The following is a 20,268-nucleotide window of genomic DNA, read 5'->3' as shown; positions in this document are numbered from 1 at the left end:
TCGCCATGCCCGTTTCTTGTCAGCTTCAGAGTCTTATTTCCTGAAGCGAGCGACATAATATTAGCGACATATATTTGCGACGGGTTGATATTTGTTTTAGCACCATAATAATGCGACGAATCAAAGGATTACAACGGGCTGTTGCTTAGCGCGCTCAAGCAGCTGAGCCTTATTTCCGTAATGGATGCGTGCAAACATGTCAGGAGACTTTCTGATCAGTAAATCATTATGTTGCTAATGTTTTCTCGGAGATCCAATACTCTGTTTCCTGGCTCGCTTCATGAAATAAGGCTCTGAAGCTGACCAGAAACGGGCATGGCGACACCGGTGTTTCGCAAACCGGGAGATCTTGGCGGCAGCGAAGAACGTGATCTCTCGTGCTCAATCTTGTGCGACTCACAACGGGGGCCACCTGACTTAAGTGGTGCTCTAGGCATGAAAATACAAAACTTCAGAATCAGTTCATTCTCTTTCGTTTGAGGCGTCATTTGTCTTAATCAGTGGCATAGCAAGGTCACACGACAAAAATAAAAAAGCTTCAAGACTTCTGGGACACCCTGTACAGGCCGTGTAAAGAGAAAGGCGATTTTGAGCCATTGTACCATTTAATCATTTTACCACTACAAAAAAAAACGTAGGCAAAAGGCCAAATGCACTGCGATTTATTGAATAAATTTATTAAAGGTATTGGCCAAATGGCACGATTGAGGTTACCAAAGATCGTCGGCATGATTTCCCTCTCGTAACTTGTCATTATCTAAAATGTGATGCTAAAAATGACAATGTGCATGAAATCAATGTAAACTGTACAATATTTCATATATCAACTTCTTGACTTTAACCCTATTAGTGGCAGGCTCCTGGCTACCCCATATTAGTGGCAGGGGGGGGGGCTGTTTACGACCCCCCCTTGATATCTCGAGATCTAACCGGCCGATTTTCAAAATTCAAACGGCATTCGATTCGGCTCAACGAGATCTACATTTCTAAAAAAATAAAATTAAAAAATGTCAATAGGGGGGTAGAGGGGGGTAAAAACGTGCAAATTGCAGATACATTTTAGACTGTTTATCACGGCCAGGTTTCTGAACCAATCTTAACGCAACTTTTGCCGATCGATAGAGAATGAACCAGGAATTCACATGGATCCTAAAAATATGCATTTTCAAAAATCATAGGCGGATACAGATCATTGAGATTGGGGGTACACAAAAAGTATAGTAAATAAGGTTTTTGTTGGTACTGTTTCTAAAAAGGATGGCAATGGTCTTGTTATGTTACAATTTTCTTATGAGAGAACGACTAAAATTGTATTGGTCATGCATAGGCGGTGTCAGGGCACCTATGTTGGGAGGTAAAAAATAACCCTCCTTTTTGGACGCCTGGATCCGCCTATTATAGCAAAAACGTGTCAAAAGAGGATGCACAATAACTTTGTATATGTTATCACATGATACCTTTCATTCACTGTTCGTAAAACTGGTGCAGCATCGTGATCTTCGCCCAAATGACTCGCTTCACGAATAGGACCCCCAATTCCCAGTGCTCTGGAGCCGCCCCTGGTAAAGTTATGAACTTGAAATTTTCAGGGAATATGCCCAATTTAGTTTTAGGAAAAGTCAGAAAATTTCAGCATCGTAGCTTCAGCGGTTTCGGAGATATTCCCGAAAAACCTGAGGGGTGGATAAAAACAACCCCCCCTGCCACTAATAGGGTTAACCCGCGCCCCAGTGGCGGTCTCGGCCAACTTCGCCCTAGTGAGGGGGGGCATATGTTACCACCCACCTCTAACTCAAAAACTAAGAGGGCTAGAAAGACGCGGTAAAAAGCAGTCGATAGCTCTCAATGCGTACGTTTGAAAGTATTTCGGTCATTTTTCACCTTAGAGCAATATTAGGGTCACCAGAGGTCATCAAAGGTCACAATTTGCCAATTGTCATTATATTTTTCAGAACACATGCCGCTATCTCAGGAACTATGGTAGCTAGGAAAACGCATGATAGAACAATCGATAGCTTTTGAACTCTTCTTTTGAAAAGGTCATTATCAATATTGACCTCAGGTCAACGGTTTAGCCTCCAGAGGGCAAAAACTCCAAAAATAGCTGTTTTTACGTAAAGTGTTTTTGGCCAATAACTTTCGACTACAAAAAGCCACGACATTTCTATTGCCAGAATCGTGTTCCCCTCACCAAGACGCGTCGAATGAACTATAACTTGACCTTGAAAGGTCAACTTGAAAATTTGACCTCAGGTCAAGGTCATGACCTGACCGGGAAAGGTCATGTTGCATATCAGTCGATGCGTCTCAACAAGACAAACACAATGGGACCATCCCCAGCGTTCTATCTCTTTCCAATCGCGAGTTATTGGCAAAAAACTGTTTATAGCCTCAAATGACCTCGGATGACCTTTCTAGAGGCTATCAGCAAAAATGACACCTTGGTCATCACGAGTGGACTAAACCATTGTGATTCTGAAATATTTGGACTGTTCCTATGCGTACACACGGATCTAGAGGCATTTTCATTTTTCTCCATTGACTTGTAATGGAAAGGTCATGCCACTGACCTGACCTTAGGTCACGGATATAAAAAATCCGAGATATACAAATTGTAGGCACTCATAACAGCATGCAATCCACCAAGTTTCAAACCTTTCTGACAAACACTGCAGGCTGGACATGATTGCAAACTTTTTTTAAGGCTTGGTCAGTTAACTTGACCTGGTGACCTGACCTGACATGACCTGGGGTCAAAAATTTCACACATTATCCAAAATTGATGTACCAAAAGCTACCCCAAGCGGCGCGGCGCTACGCGCCGCGGTTTTTTATTTACACGCAAAAAACGTGACAGGGTGGTAACATATGCCCCCCCCCCCCCACTGGGGCGAAGGTTAATATAAGCGCAGCTGCTGCGCATGAGAAGGCCAGGGACAGTGGGAGGAACAGAATCCTTGATCTGCCGCTCCGACACGCTGAACGCTCAGTCTCTAACATTGTTCCGCTAGATTCGCAAAGGAAACAAACAAACAACATCGATGTCGCGCTGCGACTCGTTGGTATAAAATATCTCCCCTTGATGTATGTTTCCAGATGGGTGACGTCCTGTGCTTTTCTTGGCGTAGTCCTGCTCCCCATGTGTTATTCACTCCAGGGACACGAATACCACGGGTCTATCAATAAACAGACACGCTATGCAAAAAGATGCCTCAGTAACGGGCTCTCATTCAATATTTCATAACAAAATACCATCGTAGATAAATTCATGAGTTTAGATATTCAAAATTGACTCATACAAAAAAATGTAAGTTAGACTAACTTGCTTTAGTCACTCGATACTTTAAATTATTATTCAGAGATAAAGTGTGAAATGTTTGTAATTTTTTTTATGCCATTCACAATAGTTAAGATATTATTAAATGCTGAAACATCACATCTCTGACGCTACACGACACCTGAAAAATTATTATAAAAGCATGTGTTTCGGCTTATTCTTTCCATAGTCCATACAACGTCCATAGGGCTAATGTAAAAATAGCAAAATCAAGGGGGCACGGTGCCCCGGTGCCCCCCCCCCCCCCGTTCTGCCGCCTATGTATTTGACTACCTGCGCTTGAATAGACAGAGGTGCATCTCTTCAAATATGACACATGCTGAGAGATAAGGCTAGAATTGAGAACCACGGTGAAATTAAAACGTTACGAGCGTCGGACGACCAATTCACACGCTCCTCACTGATGATGTTGATGTGCAGTGTGCACTTATTATCAAAAGGATAATCTTTTCATGTTTATCACTTTCTAACCCATTCTTTGATGCTCGAATGTGAGCTAGAACGCCACAAACTAACAGACCTTCTCATCCACAGAACTTCGAAACGTGCCACGAGTCGAAGGACCCTGAATGCAACTATGACGAGGGCACCAGCCGTATCGGCCACCCGACGCAGGCGTTCTGCACCTACTCTTCAGAGTGCGCGTGAGTTCGGTGGATGGGGACCATCGGGCAAGGATAAACGCTAAGGATTGGCCACTTTTACAATTACATGGGATTGTTGCTAGTGATCATGGAAAATGCTCCACATGAGTACTTATTCACTGCAAACGGCATAACATTCTTAGCCGCTAAAGTCACGGATTTCCATAGGTAGAAAACAGACACATTTTTTTTTTTTACCTTCCGATCCAGACGAGCTATCTTTTTTAGTATTTCCCCCTGTCCCCTCACAAGTTCTTGTGCACCGTAACTCAATTTTTCCGGCCCAAACACCGCACCATTACCCCAAATAACTTACCCCAAATATCAGCCCCTACCTCTGATAACTGGGCCTATCCCGCCTCGCCTCCCGGTAGTCACGCGATAATTCCATTCACCTCAGACGGGATACCTGAACGCTGCCTCCGATATTTAGTTACCTGAGCGCTGCCAAGCTCATTTGCCTCGTTTTTGTATATTTTCAATATCTTTATATTTTGACCGGTGACGGAGTTGCGAAACAAAGCAAAGCAAACATTTCAAGCCATTCACTTTAATATTCAGTTCCGGCCCATCTTTCGTATCCCGCTAATCTACTTTCATCACAACAGTCAAGATACTTTTGAGTTTATTGCCCCTGACTCTGAAAATTCAACTCCCCCAATGACTCAAGTCTCGAAGGTCGTTCTTTGTCCTTGCTGGAACAACGACATTTTGCCTTAAACACAACAGTTTGTTACCTACTATCTGCAGCATAACGAGTGTCCTGTTGAGGCCGGCTTATTAACACCCATTTCTGTGTCACAGACCCCGCGGCTCGCAATTTAGTAGATCTCAGGAAATCGTGACAAAAATGTAGCTCTCGATTCGTTACTCACAACCATGGTGATATGCGTTATGACTCGTAACTCATGACTCTTAGTCTTGACTCTTGGTATTTCATTGATCATAACTCCTATGATCCTGGACCCATCTACCGTGATTGACGGCTTTATTCACTGATCTTGACCTTTGCCCACTAAATTAGCTCTCACAACCTCAGAGAGTTTGCGGCTCGTGACACATAATCCGTTAGAGCAGAGCAGGAAGCTGTAGCAAGTTACGTTTCAGCTGACTGGTGAGCTGAAACTGGTGACCTTTGACCTCGACACCGGAGACAATCACCTGCCGTCGCTGGTCCCTCCGTATGTCGCTGGCCGCTGATCTTTCTAGTGATTCGATCACCCATCGCATATAACCCACTTACTCGCTAGTTGATATAGAAACTGCTGGAAAATATCGAGCGCCGATCTGTCGTTGACACTGATTTGCTATATCCTCAGACGGCTGGGCAGCCAGGCCGCCCTGCAGGAGGCCAAGCGGGTCGTGGAGGAGCAATACGCGGTCGTTGGCCTGCTTGAGGATTGGGACGTCTCGCTCGCAGTCATGGAGCGGCTGGTGCCGCGCTTCTTCGCCGGAGCCAGTGACATCTACCGGGGTGAGTTGGTACTGCGCCGCTGAGACCGTCCAGCGCACAGGACCGGTGGATGGTCTGTTTTAGCGGAATAATTGATCAACAAGTGGGGACATACTTCTAGATATTGGGTATAGATTACCGACATTTCTTAAACTTTATTCACGCGTTATGAATTTTTATGAACCGAGCTTATTAATAAACTGTATCGGGCCAAATTTATATGTTATTCATTGCCAATGCGCCAATGCCAATGCCATTTAACAATGCGACGTTATATACAGCTCATTTCATTGAACTTTCTAAACAATGCATGCATTTTAGTGCATATGTGTATTCGACCATAAGTTATCCTGTTATTACTTAGTTTTTGCTAAGCTCAGAAGGTACTTACTACACTTCAGAGTTCAGCTGATGGGCATGTCATTTAGTTAATTGTCGCGTTTATGCGATATCTATTACACCATTTACATTGATGTCCCACTTACCGGCTACTTGACACGAGATGCACCCTCCTTTCATGAATGGCTAAAGCTGATGCAGCTTCTCGTATAAGGCCAGCAGTATGCTGTCATCTTCTAAACGATGATACCTTGTAAGCTGGGGAGGGCCAATTTCCATTCACGCAATCTCGCGTCGCGGCCTTGCGCGCCTCTGATGCTGTCACTATGGGAGCTGACGAGGGTTATATCGTCAGCTCGCTGAAAGGCGGCTCGACCGTTAGTGCGCTGTTATCTGCTTTTGGACTGTATTGGACCGCGCCGCTCTCCATCCAGAGCTCAGCTGGTCATGCATACAAATACCGAAGGAATATATTATTTTATTTCAAATGTTCTGGGCTTCGATTGTACCTGTAACTGCTGACTGCTCTAGACATGCTCGTGATGAGATAAGATTTGAGGATAATTCTTTTAAGATTAACTTGATGAATAATTATATTTAATACATACTTTACGGTGCGTTCACTGGAGATTAACCGTGCGTTAATTCGAAGGTAGCCGTGCACCAATTTAAATTGGTGCACGCGCGTGCAGTGATGAATTTCTCGACTGAAGTTTTTCGGAAGGGTCATTGACTTTATTCTAAGATTTCCCATAAAGGGCCCTTTTTAGTGGCATGGATTAGGTTTAATTTTAATTTAAATTCGCACCGTTAAGCATGTATTAATTAGTTTAACACATGGTTTCCGTGCATAAATGGTTTTAACGCACTCGTGGATGGAATGGAGCACTTGTGCGTTAATGCACTCGTTTCACTCGTGCATTAACACACTCGTGCTCCAATCCATCCACGTCGTGCGTTAAAACCATTTACGCACGGGAAACCATGTGTTAATATATATTAACGTATCGATTGATAATCAGCAGCAGCGCACATTAATTTTATACCGATTGGAGCGAGCCTGGAACATCGACCAATCGGCGATGGCGTGCGGCCCGACCCGGAGGTCGCCCACTCCCTCCGCGGCGTCATCTCTGCGCCGATATGGGCGCGACAGCCGGCACCGATCGGGGTCGGGTCGCGTCAGCTGGTGTGACGTCATACATTATGCGCTCCATCAGAGAGTGCCGGATCGACCGCTTCGACCGGGGACGAGGTGTGTTGACAGTGTCGGCTGTAGATGGAAGGTCAACAGAAAACAGCGCTCTCTTCGCCGGCTGCCGATCCGCCGACCGGGGATTTGGACTGGCAGAGCGCTCTTAGGTATATCACGTCTTTCCATTTGACGGTACCGACCAAACGTTTTCTGTGTACGGTTGATAGACATTTTCTATGTTATTCTAGAGATATAACATACAAATTATAAGAAGAATGTCGAGTTTTCTCGTGTTCGCCAAAGGTTATAATTACTTCTGCAATGCTACGCAAAATTTATAAGCCGGTAAATTTGAATTAGACTGCTTAGCCACATTATTAAAATGAGCCACCTCAGTGCTACGTCAGTCTGTAGCAATGTCTATTTCTGGTGCGTCGCCACAATTTCATACGGCGGTGGGCAGAAACAGCGCAGTTTCTGCTGAAACATTCAGCACCGCGTGTCAGGAGCCGAAAGTTACTCGGTAACGTGATTCGGCGGGCACCGCCGAAACTTCTCCACCACTCGGCCACGCCGTGCACCTGGGCAGACTCCTCGACGAGCATCATCTGCGTCTTTTAACTTCACATTGACGGATCCATTTTTATTCCAGAAAAGCTGGCCAGGAATCGCACGCTGCGAAATGAGAACTTCTACAAGCCCAAGTTGAGAGCAGCTCTCCGACAGAAAATGGTGAAGAGCTTCCAGGCCGAAATTGAGTTTTATGATTTCGTGAAACAGAGGCTGTATAACCAGTATGAATCACTCAAGGACTAGCGTGGACCGCCCAGGAATGACGCAACGTGTGCGAGGAATATATTTTAATGGGCGCGCTTTGCCTGTTCTGCGTGTTAGTTTATGAACACAGCATGTCGGCAAAGTCCGGTTGAATATTCACGGACGCATCTGCCCAGTTTTGGTGCATAACAGTACCGAAGGGATATTATTTATTTGTTCCTGTGCATAATTGAAAAATGTAGCCTCACAATGAGCTCCCATGCATACAGATACATCGGTTAAGATGTTTTAAAAAGTCCACTGACTTGTAAGGTCACGGCACTAAACACTGTGCGTCATTCAGGATCAGATGGCACGGCGCTGTTTTTATGTGTGTTTTGATTCGTTTGATTGTATTTTCGGTATGTTTAATGAATCCAGTATTTGGTTTAGCGAATATAACATTAGAAAACCGGTTACGCGTCGACTTGTCAAGACGATGCTCGCACAATGATGATGTAACCGCTGAGCTTTCCGTACATTTATTCGCATTAGTATCTGCAAATATTGCACTTGATCCCTCTTCAGATTCAACCTACAAAGACGAAGTATTTATTGCCTTTATACCATTTGGTGACGAGCTGTCGAGGAGATGAGCTGAGCGCTTACCTCATCGGCATTTTCCGTTATTTTTGCACTATTCCTAGAGTTGGCCTGCTGCACAACACTGCAGTGTTGTTTGAATGTGATTGCTGAGCAATCGTGCTGGCCAATCTCTTTGCACTAGTTATACCATGTGCGATGCCTTTACGTCACTGTATACCATGTTTCCAGGTGTGCTGATCGCTGATAGTGGTGTACTGAGTTGTTGGCTGTTGCCTTCCCGCCACAAGTCATTTTCACCGTATTTGTCTTCTTGTTGTAGCCCCGCAGTGCATTACGTTTTTGTCTGTACGACCAATACCCGCAGTGAATTACTTTTTTGTCTGTACGACCAATAAAGCTGACCAATAAAGCGGCAAATACGATTGTCAATAAAGCTGACGTTATGGAAACTATTTTCAATATTCGACTGCTTGGTTTCCATTAGGTCACTGTTATGCTGCGGTGTCTGACATTCCAAAGGAATCATAGGACCGCAGTTCACATCAGCGGTCGCTGCCGCCGCCATATACGGCTCTATAACTCATGGCAGCTATGCAAACGACCCTTCCCGTCAGATGGACTGAGCTCAGCTCGGCTCGGTCAAACGACCCGGCCAGGATCCGCGTGGTGACGGAGCTGTCATTCAGATGCGGGATATCAAGCTCCCGTCGACATGCGTAGCAGTTGGTGGATTGAGTAGCCCGAGAGTAATTGAAATCGAGCCGCCGGGTCGTTTCCCAAATGAGACTATCACGCGTGAGTAGCACTTTCGGTGCGGGTTATAAGCCAGGGCTTCAGGACAGAAGCCTCACAACTGTAGCTTCTGTGCAGCCAACGCCGCTTTAGGTCGACAAGGGAGGTCGGGGTTCCGTTGAGGTTACATCGGTCTTTCTGGGCCAGCAAGATAGGTGATGTGTCCGTCGCAGTGAGGTCACATTAGTAGCTCTGGGTCAGCAGGGAGGTGTTGCGGTCACGGGGCTACAGGCCAGGGCATGCCAGGCGGCTCCGTAGTCAGTGGACGGCGTTCGGGGTCATTGGCGGATAAAAAGAAAGCGGTTTGGAACGCTGCAGATCGATAATTTTTCATGGCAATAGCTCGAATGCTGCGGGAGGGGCGAATGTCCAAATGTCTCTCCCCTCTGGATTCGTCAGTAACCGTGGCCCGCTATCTTTGAGACGACTTGTTATGCAAACTAGAAAATATCGCTGAGGGCCTGGAAATATGTTCGCAGTTTATGCATTTATGTGATTTGTACTTCCTTGATGTACGCAGAAAGGCCACATTGCCGGCGACGGTTAAAACACACCCTGTCGGAGTAGTAGCGCGGGCCCTCTCACGGCCGAAGCACCACCACTACCACCACCACCACCAGCACCATCCACAATCCGTTCTGCGCAGCGGGCGCCTCCGATTCCCGGTATAGGCGCCGGGTAATGTTATTTGTGGCCACAAGCCCGCTCGAGGAGAGCAGGGCGCCCTGATCACCGTGAGTATTGTTTCCGGCCATGCGCCGACTGGTGATTGGCTAGGCAGCATCGTTTCCCCACTTTGGTCGGTGTGATGCGTGCCACTGAATGGAACTGCAGAGGGGCGCGAGAAATATATCCCTCGTCGGACCTATTGGTTTTCTACATACGCGCCGGCCGAGGGCGGGGGGGGGGGGGGGGGGGTACGACCCCCTCGCCGTTTCGCCCCTGGTGGAGCTAGCGCGTCGCGGAAAAACGAGCGTGTGCGCCGTTACGAGACGCAGAGATTGATACCTGATTTTAAGGTCCTAGGTCAACCGGTGACCTCTGAGGTCAGGTCAAGTGCCCCAAGGTATGGTTCAGTTTTTGGTCAATAAGTTCGCAAAAAAACGGCCGCAGAGCCGCGATCTTGGCAGCATCGTGCTCGCATCTCTCAGCCACGTCGAATGATATACATACTTTTTTTGGGTGAGGTCAACTTAGGGTGTTGACCTCAGGTCACGGTCAGGTCAGCGCCCCCAGGTCACGAAGCTCGTCGAAAGAGGTCATGTCGCTATCATTCGATTCGGCAGGTCTTCCTGAGTCCATTGGTAGCTTTCCCCACTCGCTAGCTCAATTTGATCGGAAGTTATTGACGAAAAACTAATATGACCTTGATGACGTCATAAATGACGTCACGTAAGGTCAACATTGCAAAAATGACGCTTCTTATCTTGCAAAGAGTACATCAAATCACGATTCTGTATGCTTGAGGTAGTTGGAGATCGTTCCCTACGCCAGAATTGCAGTTTTCATTTTTCCCCATTGACTTAACCCGGCACCGCCTGGGCTATTTCCGTACCCACATCAGCCTGGGGGGGGGGGGTCGGATCCGACCCCCCCCCCTGTTATCTCGAGAACCAATGGTCGTATCGAGCCCCGCGAGGCGGCGTTCGAAAGGTCTCTACGAGACCTTCCCAAAGCACTTTTAAGATTTTAAGATAGAGGTCAACTTTCGGGTCAAGGTCAGGTCAAAGGTCAAATTCAGGGGTTTTGCATGATTAGGCTTACGGACAGCGGAATCGATAGCTGCTGCTCGAAACTCACCACAAATGACCTCAAAGACCTAGTGAAGGTACCATGTGCGTATAGGGGTCATACTAAGTACGGGTCAAGGTCAGGTCAGGTCACGAAAGATCACGGTTTTCACTTTCTGCTACATGGGCGTGCGACACATGTTTTATGGCTTATTTTTCACGCCAAATCCGATGGTAACGGTTATATGTGACCCCAAGTCACTGTGCTGGTGATAAGTGTGCATTGAAAGCATAAAAAATCGTTTATACCATACATAACTAAACGAGGGCTAAGAAAAAAAGTCAATTTTTCAACTTTTTATTTTTGACATAAAAATGCACTTTTCTAGACGAGCTTTGTCCCAGGAATCTAGTGGTGCCATTTGTATTCACATGCGATGTTCAGAAGTGCCTCTAATTCGCGAAAATGCTTATGACGTCACCATGCCCTATGCATGTTGGAGCTATTTTTTACAATTTGGGGGTCAAAAATCAAGATAGAAAGTTGAAATTTGGGACATCTAATGTTCTAATAGAGCTTTATAACATATATTCCGGTTTTTTGGAAATTCTCAAAATTTTGGATTTTATTAGCTGTTTTCCAAAAAAATATAGTTTTTTGAATTTTTAGGGGTAAAAAACGCATGTTATGGAAAATCCGAGATAGCCATTTTAAAGAACTCGTTGAGCTGCGTCTTTTCATGTCCTTAATTTGCAATTTGCTTAAAACCTCGATTTTTGGCGATTTTTCAAACATTTATCATTTTTTGACTGAAAACGCCATGTAGTTACATCACTAAAATCGATATATCTCAGAAATTTTTGAAAATTTTTTCTTAAAAATTGCACAGGAGACGTCAAATTGATGGGGGAGAAGGTATGCGAAGTTTCAAGTTGATAGCGCAAGCGGTTCATGAGTTATTCAAGAAAAACGGAGGGGGGGTCGGATCCGACCCCCCCCCCAGGCGGTCGCGGGTTAAAGGTAGTGTGCCACCTTTGAAAGATTTCCCATTTTATTTTTCCTAGGATAAGAAGCTTCTGTTTTTACCTAATATCGCAAAAAAATCAAAAATGGGCCTGGAATAGTGCCTTTTTCGCCTAAAAGTTAATCGGTTTTTAAATATGTATAACAACTGTAGTGGGCTCACCTGCAAACAGGCGTCGGGCAACAATCGCGAATGCGGCGCACTTGTGACAATAAGCAAAGGTCATTATAGTGTTACGACCATACGACGTACGGGAATGAGTTATCAGCTGTCTAATCGTAGACAACACAATGTCGAGCCTTAAACTGTAAACCCGTATTGGTACTGTTTCTTTTATTTGGCTGTCGAACATTATTTATGGTTTGAAATATGATTTTATGTAAAATAATTGATATGAAAAAGCCGTCTTATAAGTTATGACCAGTTATGACCCCATTTCACCACACGCAAGTGGCAGAAATGACAATGATTAGCTGACGCATTTTTATTGGCCGAAGTCAGAGCGCGCGGCCCGACGCACCACGCGTGTTTGGAAATTCCGACCTCGACGAGCATCAGAAGCCACCTAACAGGCGTGTTCGAAACCGCAGGAGATGATGATGAACGGGTTTATCGAAACTTGATTGGATGAGCATATCGGTAATAGCGATTTCAGTGTGTGCATTTATTGTTCATAGTGGTGTGAAATGTGGTTGGGGTACGACCGACAACCCGTCGGGGCGAATTTCGCACTGGGGTACTCAAAATTTGAAGAATTTAAGACGTTTCCATGAGTTTTGAAGGTATGGATAAGTTCTAAAAATCCGGTTCTCCTTATCTGGGCCATTAACTCCATACGGTCCAAGAAAGCTGGCACACTACCTTTAATGGTGAGGTTACGAAAATGACCTGACCTCATATGACCTTAAGGAAAAATCCGAGATATACAAGTTGTGAGACTCCTAATGGATACTAGATCCTGCAAGTTTCATTTCCCTGTGAAAGCTCCTCTGGCTGTGAGGGCGTTGCGAAGTTGCGACATCTGAAGACCGTGCAGAGGTTCACTTATGCCGTCATAGGTCAGTGACCTGACCTGACTCGAAAATGCGGTTGGTGTCAAAAGATCCGGCTTGAATCAAAGTTTAGGTATGCCAAGTTTCAGCTCTCTATCGCCAGTGTGTTCGGGGCTATCGCGAAAAACCCCATGGGGAGCGACACCGCCCCCTCCCCTCGGCCGGCGAGGGATATACGATATTGTGTCAGTGTTTATCGGGAAGTAAAAAAGGTGAAAATTTATGCCTAGTCCTTATATCTATGCTGCATGCAGGGCAACGAGATGCGAACATGTTCATCTGAAAGTTCCCAAATAGGCAATATCAAATGGCAGTTAGGTACAATATGTTATAAAACTATACCAGGGTCATTTCATGCCAACTAAACCACTGGTGTACACGGTACCACCTCAGATGTTAACGAAAATAATTGATAAGGGGCTCTTCACCGCCCTGATTCCGAATATCGGACCTAAATTGGTCTCAAGTCAACAATGTAGCAGGTAGCTGTTACAGTTACGTCAGTTTATGACGTCATGCGGTGTTCAACAATATTCGAGGCGACTTTTTCCGAAAGTTGATGAGATATTTGAAATCGGTCAACGGTGTTAAACATTTGATTTATCCATGTAATTTGTGCTATGCTTTTTATTTCAAATGTTTGAAGATTTTTATATATATAAGATATATAAGCGAACCAAGTTAAATAGACATCAGCATTACTTCTCAGATGTTCAAATGGGTCCTTAACCCGCGCGGGGCTGGGGGGGGGGGGGTAAATTTTACCCCCCCTGTTATCTCCCGAACTAATGGTCCGATTTGGAAAATTCAAACGCCAATCGAAAGCTCTCATCACGAACTACTAAAAACATGTACTTAATTTAAAGTTTGAGGTCAAGGTCAAGGTCAGGTCAAGGGTACAAATTGCAAGTTTCTACAGTATCGGCCTTGCACCGTAGTTGCCGAAGAATGGAGTCATGGACTGAGACTGATCGCCCAAAACGTGTTCTTAGGCTACCAAGACAATATTCGTTGCATACAATATCATTCAGAGGTCAAGGTCAAGGTCAGGTCAGGTCAGGTCAGGTCACCAAAAAACAAAATATAGAAAAGGGCATGTGCGACACATGTTTTATGGGTCATTTTACTCATAGAATTCAATAGGCACACTCAATAAGTGATATGGACCACCTCTGGATGAATTTCAGGTCGAGGTCAGGTCAAGGTCAGGTCAAGTGAGGTCAAATTTTGAAGTTGGTTGTTAAGGCCTAAAAAGGTGTCTATCTGATGCCGTTTTTCACGGCGAATCGAATGGTGCTATTTTTGTTTCCGTACGAGGTCTAGAACTTCCAAAAAATTCATTTTTCAAAAAAATTGTGTGTCGTGACGTCATAAAATTTTGAATAACTCCCACATTTTTGAACCGATTCTTCTAAAATTTGGTATGTAGGTGCACATAGACCACTTCTCTGACATATATTCTGGTTTTATCGATAGACTCAAAATTTTGGATTTTATAATAATTTTCCCAAAAAAGTCAGTTTTTTGAAAAAAATTAGGCCAAAATCCAAAATTTTCAAAAAACGAGATAGCCATTTGATAGACAAAGTAAAATTACGTATAACCTTTTATGTTACGTCTTGATTCCTTTAAAAATGAAGATGTTAGCGGCGTTTGAACTTTTGCCGTTTTTGAGGCGAAAATGGTGAACATGACGTCACTAAAACGTCAATTTCTCAAAAAGTTTCCGACGGATTTCGCTCAAATTATCAGGGAACGTGTCAAATTGATGTAAGAAAAGGTACTGAAAGTTTGGCGGCGCTGCGCGCCGCCGTTTTTGAGATATCGCAAAAATTCGCGAGGGGGGGGGGTAAAATTTACCCCCCCAGCCCCGCGCGGGTTAAATCGAAATCAGTTCCAAAAGCTACCATAAAAACTTGATAAGCTGGAAAGTGAACCAAGGTCAATTGAGGTCAATGACTTTGACCTGACCTTCAGGTGACCTTGGTATCTATCATAATTTATTACGACGAGCATCAATTCACATGCTGGCACGTTTATAATCACGAATAGCCCGGAAACGTGACTCGGCGTCGGCCCGGACGGCGCCATAGTGCGTCCCAGTTCGCAGGGGAGAACGGGATACGTTAGGATATGTTGTTATTCGATGCCCATTATTCACCTCTGTGTCATGTTCACCTGCCCCTGCGTCCCGACATTTAAGGGTGTTTACGGCCAAAAGGAAAGCATTTCAATTTTCTCCCATTGACTTATAATGGAGAGGTCACAAAATTGGCCCCTGACCTTAGGTCACCGATACCGAAATTCTGAGACATGCACATTGTTGGTACTAATTGCCTCATGCAACAACCTAAGTTTCAAACTTCTGGGATGTATGTACATACATTGTAGGTACATATATACTGAAAAAAGGACTGAATAACAGTTTTTTTTAGAGGCATGGTCACTTCACCTGGTGACATGACCTTATGTGACCTTGGGTCAAAAATATTACACACAATGCGAAATTGATGTAGCATAAGCTACACCAAGTTTTGCGGACCTGTGCCCCGCGGTTTTCTTTGCACTCGCAAAAAAACTGGCAGGTGTGGCCAAAAACGCCCGGGTGGAGGGCATCCGGGCGATCATGATAAAAATTATGATTTAATTTAAAAAGTGCGTAGCAGCCTGGTGCATTTTTCCATCAGGCATATTTATCAAACGTCCACGGCGATGCGCTTATTAAGGACGGCTCTAATTATCGTCCAATTAACGCACAGTTAATGAGTTTTGCCTCTCAGCCACTCCAAAGTCCACCGCTACTCAGCGCCATACTTGTGTCGCCATCTATGCTAGTTGATGGGCCCTTCCACCTACCAGTTACCATAATGGTCTAACCCTCGCCAATGTAGGGGGGGGGGGGGGGTTGGTGCAACCCCCCCTGAGGTTTTTCTTAGCTACACGCCGAACCGTTTCAGATAGCCTGCTCAAATTTTCAGTACCCTATGGGGCATTCTTTGCGCAACTTTTGGTATTTTTTTGTCAAGGTCATGTCAGGTCACGGAGTTATGACGTCATAAAGGGAACAACCTCCGGCCAGATTTACGCTAAATTGGAGATTGCTTCACATTGGTATAAATGCCGACTGACCTGACACACTGATGGATTGTTTTAGAATCATGACTGGCTGATTTGACATTGGCACAATGTCCGTTGACCTTTTCAAGGTTACTAAAGGTCAAGGTCAGGTCAGTGACCTCGGTTGACCTGTAATGACTTCTTGCACTTGTATGCCTTTTCGGGGTATTTTGATGCCCTGAATTCGAATTTGCTATCCATTTCAAGCATCGTCGGTTGTTTCTTGTAGTCCATTTTGGGTCAGGGTCAGGTCAGTGACGTCACACGCCTGACGTGACCCAATGCGCAAATGACCTTGCAGACTTCCAATGCTCCCAACGCATCATTTTTAGAGTTATGACATCGAAATACACACCAAACGATAGAGAATTGATCAAGGATCACGATAGTGAAGGTTTCAAGTCGATATCTCTTACCGTTTTGCCGCAATCGGCGCGGAAATCTGAAAAAGTGAGATTTTTCCGAAAATTTGACCTTTGACCGGTCATAAGTAGGTCAAATGTTGACCTAGGACCAAAAAATATACCACCAATCGCGAGATCTCGTTGAGAGCAACCCGTTGGTTTTTCCGCTAAGCTCTACGACGCTCCGTTTTCAAACGCCAGGGGGGGGGGGGGTCGCACCACCACCCCCCTGCATGGGCGAAGGTGGCAAAACACCGTTTACGGGCGAGGGCTAATGTATAATTCGCATTGTGTTTTGTAAAATAATGTGTACTCACTGCCTTGGACTGCTCATTTCAGCTAAGGGCCAGCATATGAATGCATGTGAAAGTGCGATCCTGCCATAGATGATCCCACGGTGAATTCGGTTTTCCGGCAGTGCTAAGTTAACGCAGTTCGTAGCTACAGCTATGGTCTAAGACCATTCCTGGTCAGTGCGGTTGGCCCTGGCCTCCCAATTTCGCCCGCGGCGGACAGCTGTGAATGGACATTGGTCAAGTTTGTGCTGAAGGTGCAAGGAAACGGTCTCGGTGCAGTGGTCTGGGAAGTTCGTGGGAAAGAGCACGGCACTCTGCTGCGAAACTACACATGGCGTCCCTCGGCCTCTCAGACTCCCTCCACACCACCGCGTATGCCGTGAACGGCATACGGTGCTGAATCGATGTGAATCGGCGATGTCATGGCGAAGGTCTGGGAAGGACAATGATTGGTAAGGTTGTATTTCCTGAAAATCGTGTTGACCACAAGTGCTCCCAACTCTCATCCAATCTCAATTCAATGTCGAAACATCTTGCTAAATGCATAGGAAACTCGATTTTAAACATAATACAACATACATTCTCTGGCAATGGCGAGAGCTACCTAAAATACATTGCATGAAATATCCAAAAACAGAACACCATGCACTCATGATGAGTTGTTGTTGGTTACAAGAAAATATCTATTGCGCAGTTACCCCCCAATGGACTTCCACATAGAAGGCCCATTAAATATTTATTCGAATATCTATATGTAAATCGATTTTAATTATACATCCATGAAATTTGTACAGAGTATTGGTTGAACTCCGTTAATATATCACAGGGTTGTGTTAAAATTTTATCGGGTATCCACCAGTGCAGGTGAGTGACAAGATGTGGGTTTGTTTGATTATCCAAAGTTTGTCAAGGTGATGGCTGATTAGCCGCCTTGGTGTGCGAAGGCAAAGTTTCTTAATCAAGAAGAGGACGTCTCATTTAAATATGATGCTCCGAATGCCTTGGAGCGGACTCTGCGTATTTATCAGGCCTCTCCGAACACTGCTGAAGGCTTGAGCAGTGAGTTATCCAATTTAAAAAAGTGATTAGCAACTTTCAGAGAAGAAGGCGAATATAAGTGGACAGATTTAGAAAGTAACTCGAGATTAAGCGAGCTACGCAGTGAATTATGGAAGCGTTGGAAAAATAAAGTCTAAGCCTGCTTTGATATTGGCGCCTTCCGAAATTCCCACTCCATAACTCGACTGAAGGATCGCTGCTCTTATCTAAGGTCACTTCCTTCAGGCACCACTACCTCTCCTTTCCTGGCCGCTGCCCGCTTCAGTCCAGTTTGCGCACGCTGGTGAGGCGGTAGCAGCTGCCGCTGGCGGTCCGCTTGGTCTCCAGCCGGTACTCGGTCTTGTGCTCGGGACAGTAGACGTTCTCGACGTCGTGGAACTCGCTGCCTCCCTGCAGGCGGCCCGAGGCGCTGGCGCAGCGTGGTCCGCGCGCCTCCATCGCCGCCTTGTACGACTTGGCGTAGAGGACGGACATGTCGCGCGTGTGGACCACGGGCGGGTAGTGGCCGGCCGGCCGGCCCTCGGCACGGTGCTGGCGCCGCTTCTCCGCCAGCCAGCACTCGTAGGCGCGCTCACTGGCGGCGCGCGACCGCTTCTGCACCAGCTGGCGGCGCTCCTTGCGCTGCAGCCGATACCGGCGCCTCTCCATCTTCAGCTGCTGCTTCTTGTACTGCAGCCACGTGCAGAACGCCTCCTGGGCCTTCTTCTGTCGGACGGCGTCCTGGCGCCGCTTCTTGGCCGCCTCGTGCGACTTGGGCTGCTCTTTGCGCTTTTCGTAGTCGGCCGTCACCCAGGCCTTGTAGTAGGCGTTCATCTCATCGATGGTCGCCTTGTTCTTGTTCTTTGCCGCCAGCTCCGCCTCAGCCTTCTTCCTCCTCTCGCGAAGGATGTCCTTGAACTTCTTCTCATACTGCATCGATATGTCACCAGCGACATCGACCTCTCCAGCATCGCCCGCGGGCGGTGGAGGCGGCGCGGACTTCTTCTTGGGCTTGGGTTTCGGCGGCGGCGGCGGCGGCGCTTCCTCCGCCTCGTCCTCCCCTCCTCCTCCTTCCTCCGCCTCCCCTCCGTCGGCCTCCTTGGTGTCCGAGGTGGTGGTGGGGCTCGAGTCGGGGCTGCCGTCGGTGGTCGAAGACTCCTTCTTCACGGAGCTGCTCGACTCGGAGGTGCTGGCCGACCCGGAGGCGGCGCCGCTCGTTGTGTCCTCCGTGGAGCCGGTCCCGGCCGTCGAGGTCGTCTTGATCTCCGACTCCGTGGTCGGCACTTCGGTGGATGGGAGCTCGCTGTCCGCCTCATCGTTGATCGATGGCGTAGACATGGCTGGCTCTGCGGACAAATAGCTCGAATCTGTTCAAACATGATCCTCTAGGCTCTAGGCATATATTGTTTCGTTGGAAGCAATCGTTTGACGATTTATGTTAAAGTGTTTGATTTCAAATGCATTTTATGGTTCGTCAATATTATCTAAAAAAACTGTAGTTTATGAAATAGGTGAATCATTGAATGGATTGCACGATATAAGCCATAATTGAGCATAAACACCAACTATACAATACAGCTTCTTTAATTATCATAAGAAAATAAGTAATAACCCTATGTTTTAAAGTTTAACACACTTTACTATCAATGCTTATTGCTTATCTATCCATATACCCACAAGCTTTTTAAATCCCGCTCAAGATTTTAACCCCCGCCCCTGAAGCATTGCTACCAATTCTTTCACAAATCGGTCTTACCTTTTCAATAAATGTTTTACATGTGAGCTGGAAATTTCGTCTGGGATTTTCTGATAATAAACTACGACATTATGATGGTATAAAAACCAAACAATATCAACTAAACAATTTATCCACAGCAAATTTAGATACTTCACACTCCAATTTTGACAGGTAATCGGCACTGAATTTTTGTCGAAATGGACTGGTAATGAAATTGAATTTTGATTTACGAAATGCATGCCCGAGTGCACCTGTCTATCCTTCACAGTGGAGATGCGTTCGGTCTATCTTTGTAGTGGCATGGGTGATGAGAGATTTAGCGCTCCAAATAATAGTATGTTTAGAGGAAAGATACCTTTTAACATGGCTGAAGGCCCTCTAGCATGGTTAGAGAGCTATTATCACAACAATTATAAAAATATTGGTCAGCATGCTGCCCGTACGGTCAATGGCGCTTTTAGCGTACCTATTGTTGCGGCCTATGTCGTAATGACTAATGCGTTACCTACTGAGATGATCCCGAAGAGTGAAGAATTTCGGAAGTGGAACAGCTGAGCATTGAGTGTTGCACTGTTGTATTGCATAATGCATTGTTGTACGGCTACGTAGCCTTGCTTGAGCATTAATTAACGTTTCGCAAGCACTCGTCATGAGTCATGACGGTGCTGACGCGTCATAAATTCGAAATCCGCAGCTATACTTTATTCGATAAGGCCGTATGCTTCCGTTCACTAGCCTATTTTAGT

The 20,268-nt window shown here is 45.8% G+C and overlaps 2 protein-coding genes across 2 annotated transcripts in view; one reads left to right on the top strand and one right to left on the bottom strand.

Annotated features, from left to right (window-relative positions):
* Window positions 1-8,747, top strand: part of LOC122381312 (heparan sulfate 2-O-sulfotransferase pipe-like) — a 32,703-nt gene extending 23,956 nt beyond the window's left edge. Inside the window, exons 7-9 of the mRNA XM_043365319.1 lie at window positions 3,872-3,981; window positions 5,301-5,455; window positions 7,621-8,747. Of these exons, the coding sequence (XP_043221254.1) occupies window positions 3,872-3,981; window positions 5,301-5,455; window positions 7,621-7,784 (429 nt within the window). The 3' untranslated portion in view covers window positions 7,785-8,747. The remainder of the gene's footprint in view (window positions 1-3,871; window positions 3,982-5,300; window positions 5,456-7,620) is intronic.
* An 8,443-nt stretch (window positions 8,748-17,190) lies between these two features.
* On the bottom strand, window positions 17,191-19,902 carry LOC122381307 (troponin T, cardiac muscle isoforms-like). Its single transcript, XM_043365314.1, has 2 exons — window positions 19,541-19,902; window positions 17,191-19,130 (listed from the first exon to the last, which is right to left on the bottom strand). Exon 2 carries the CDS (start codon window positions 19,120-19,122, stop codon window positions 18,067-18,069), a length of 1,056 nt encoding a protein of 351 aa, XP_043221249.1. The 5' UTR covers window positions 19,123-19,130; window positions 19,541-19,902; the 3' UTR covers window positions 17,191-18,066.
* Window positions 19,903-20,268: the final 366 nt, after the last annotated feature.

Source organism: Amphibalanus amphitrite, unplaced genomic scaffold, assembly GCF_019059575.1.
Source record: "Amphibalanus amphitrite isolate SeventyFive unplaced genomic scaffold, NRLGWU_Aamphi_draft 000118F_arrow, whole genome shotgun sequence".
Taxonomy (NCBI): Eukaryota; Metazoa; Arthropoda; class Thecostraca; order Balanomorpha; family Balanidae; genus Amphibalanus; species Amphibalanus amphitrite.
The sequence above is the reverse complement of the archived record's forward strand: the minus strand, read 5'-3'. Positions and strand labels throughout refer to the sequence as shown.

Excerpts from the sequence above, each read along its gene's own strand:
- LOC122381307 (XM_043365314.1), bottom strand. The coding sequence starts at position 19,122 with ATGTCTACGCCATCGATCAACGATGAGGCGGACAGCGAGCTCCCATCC.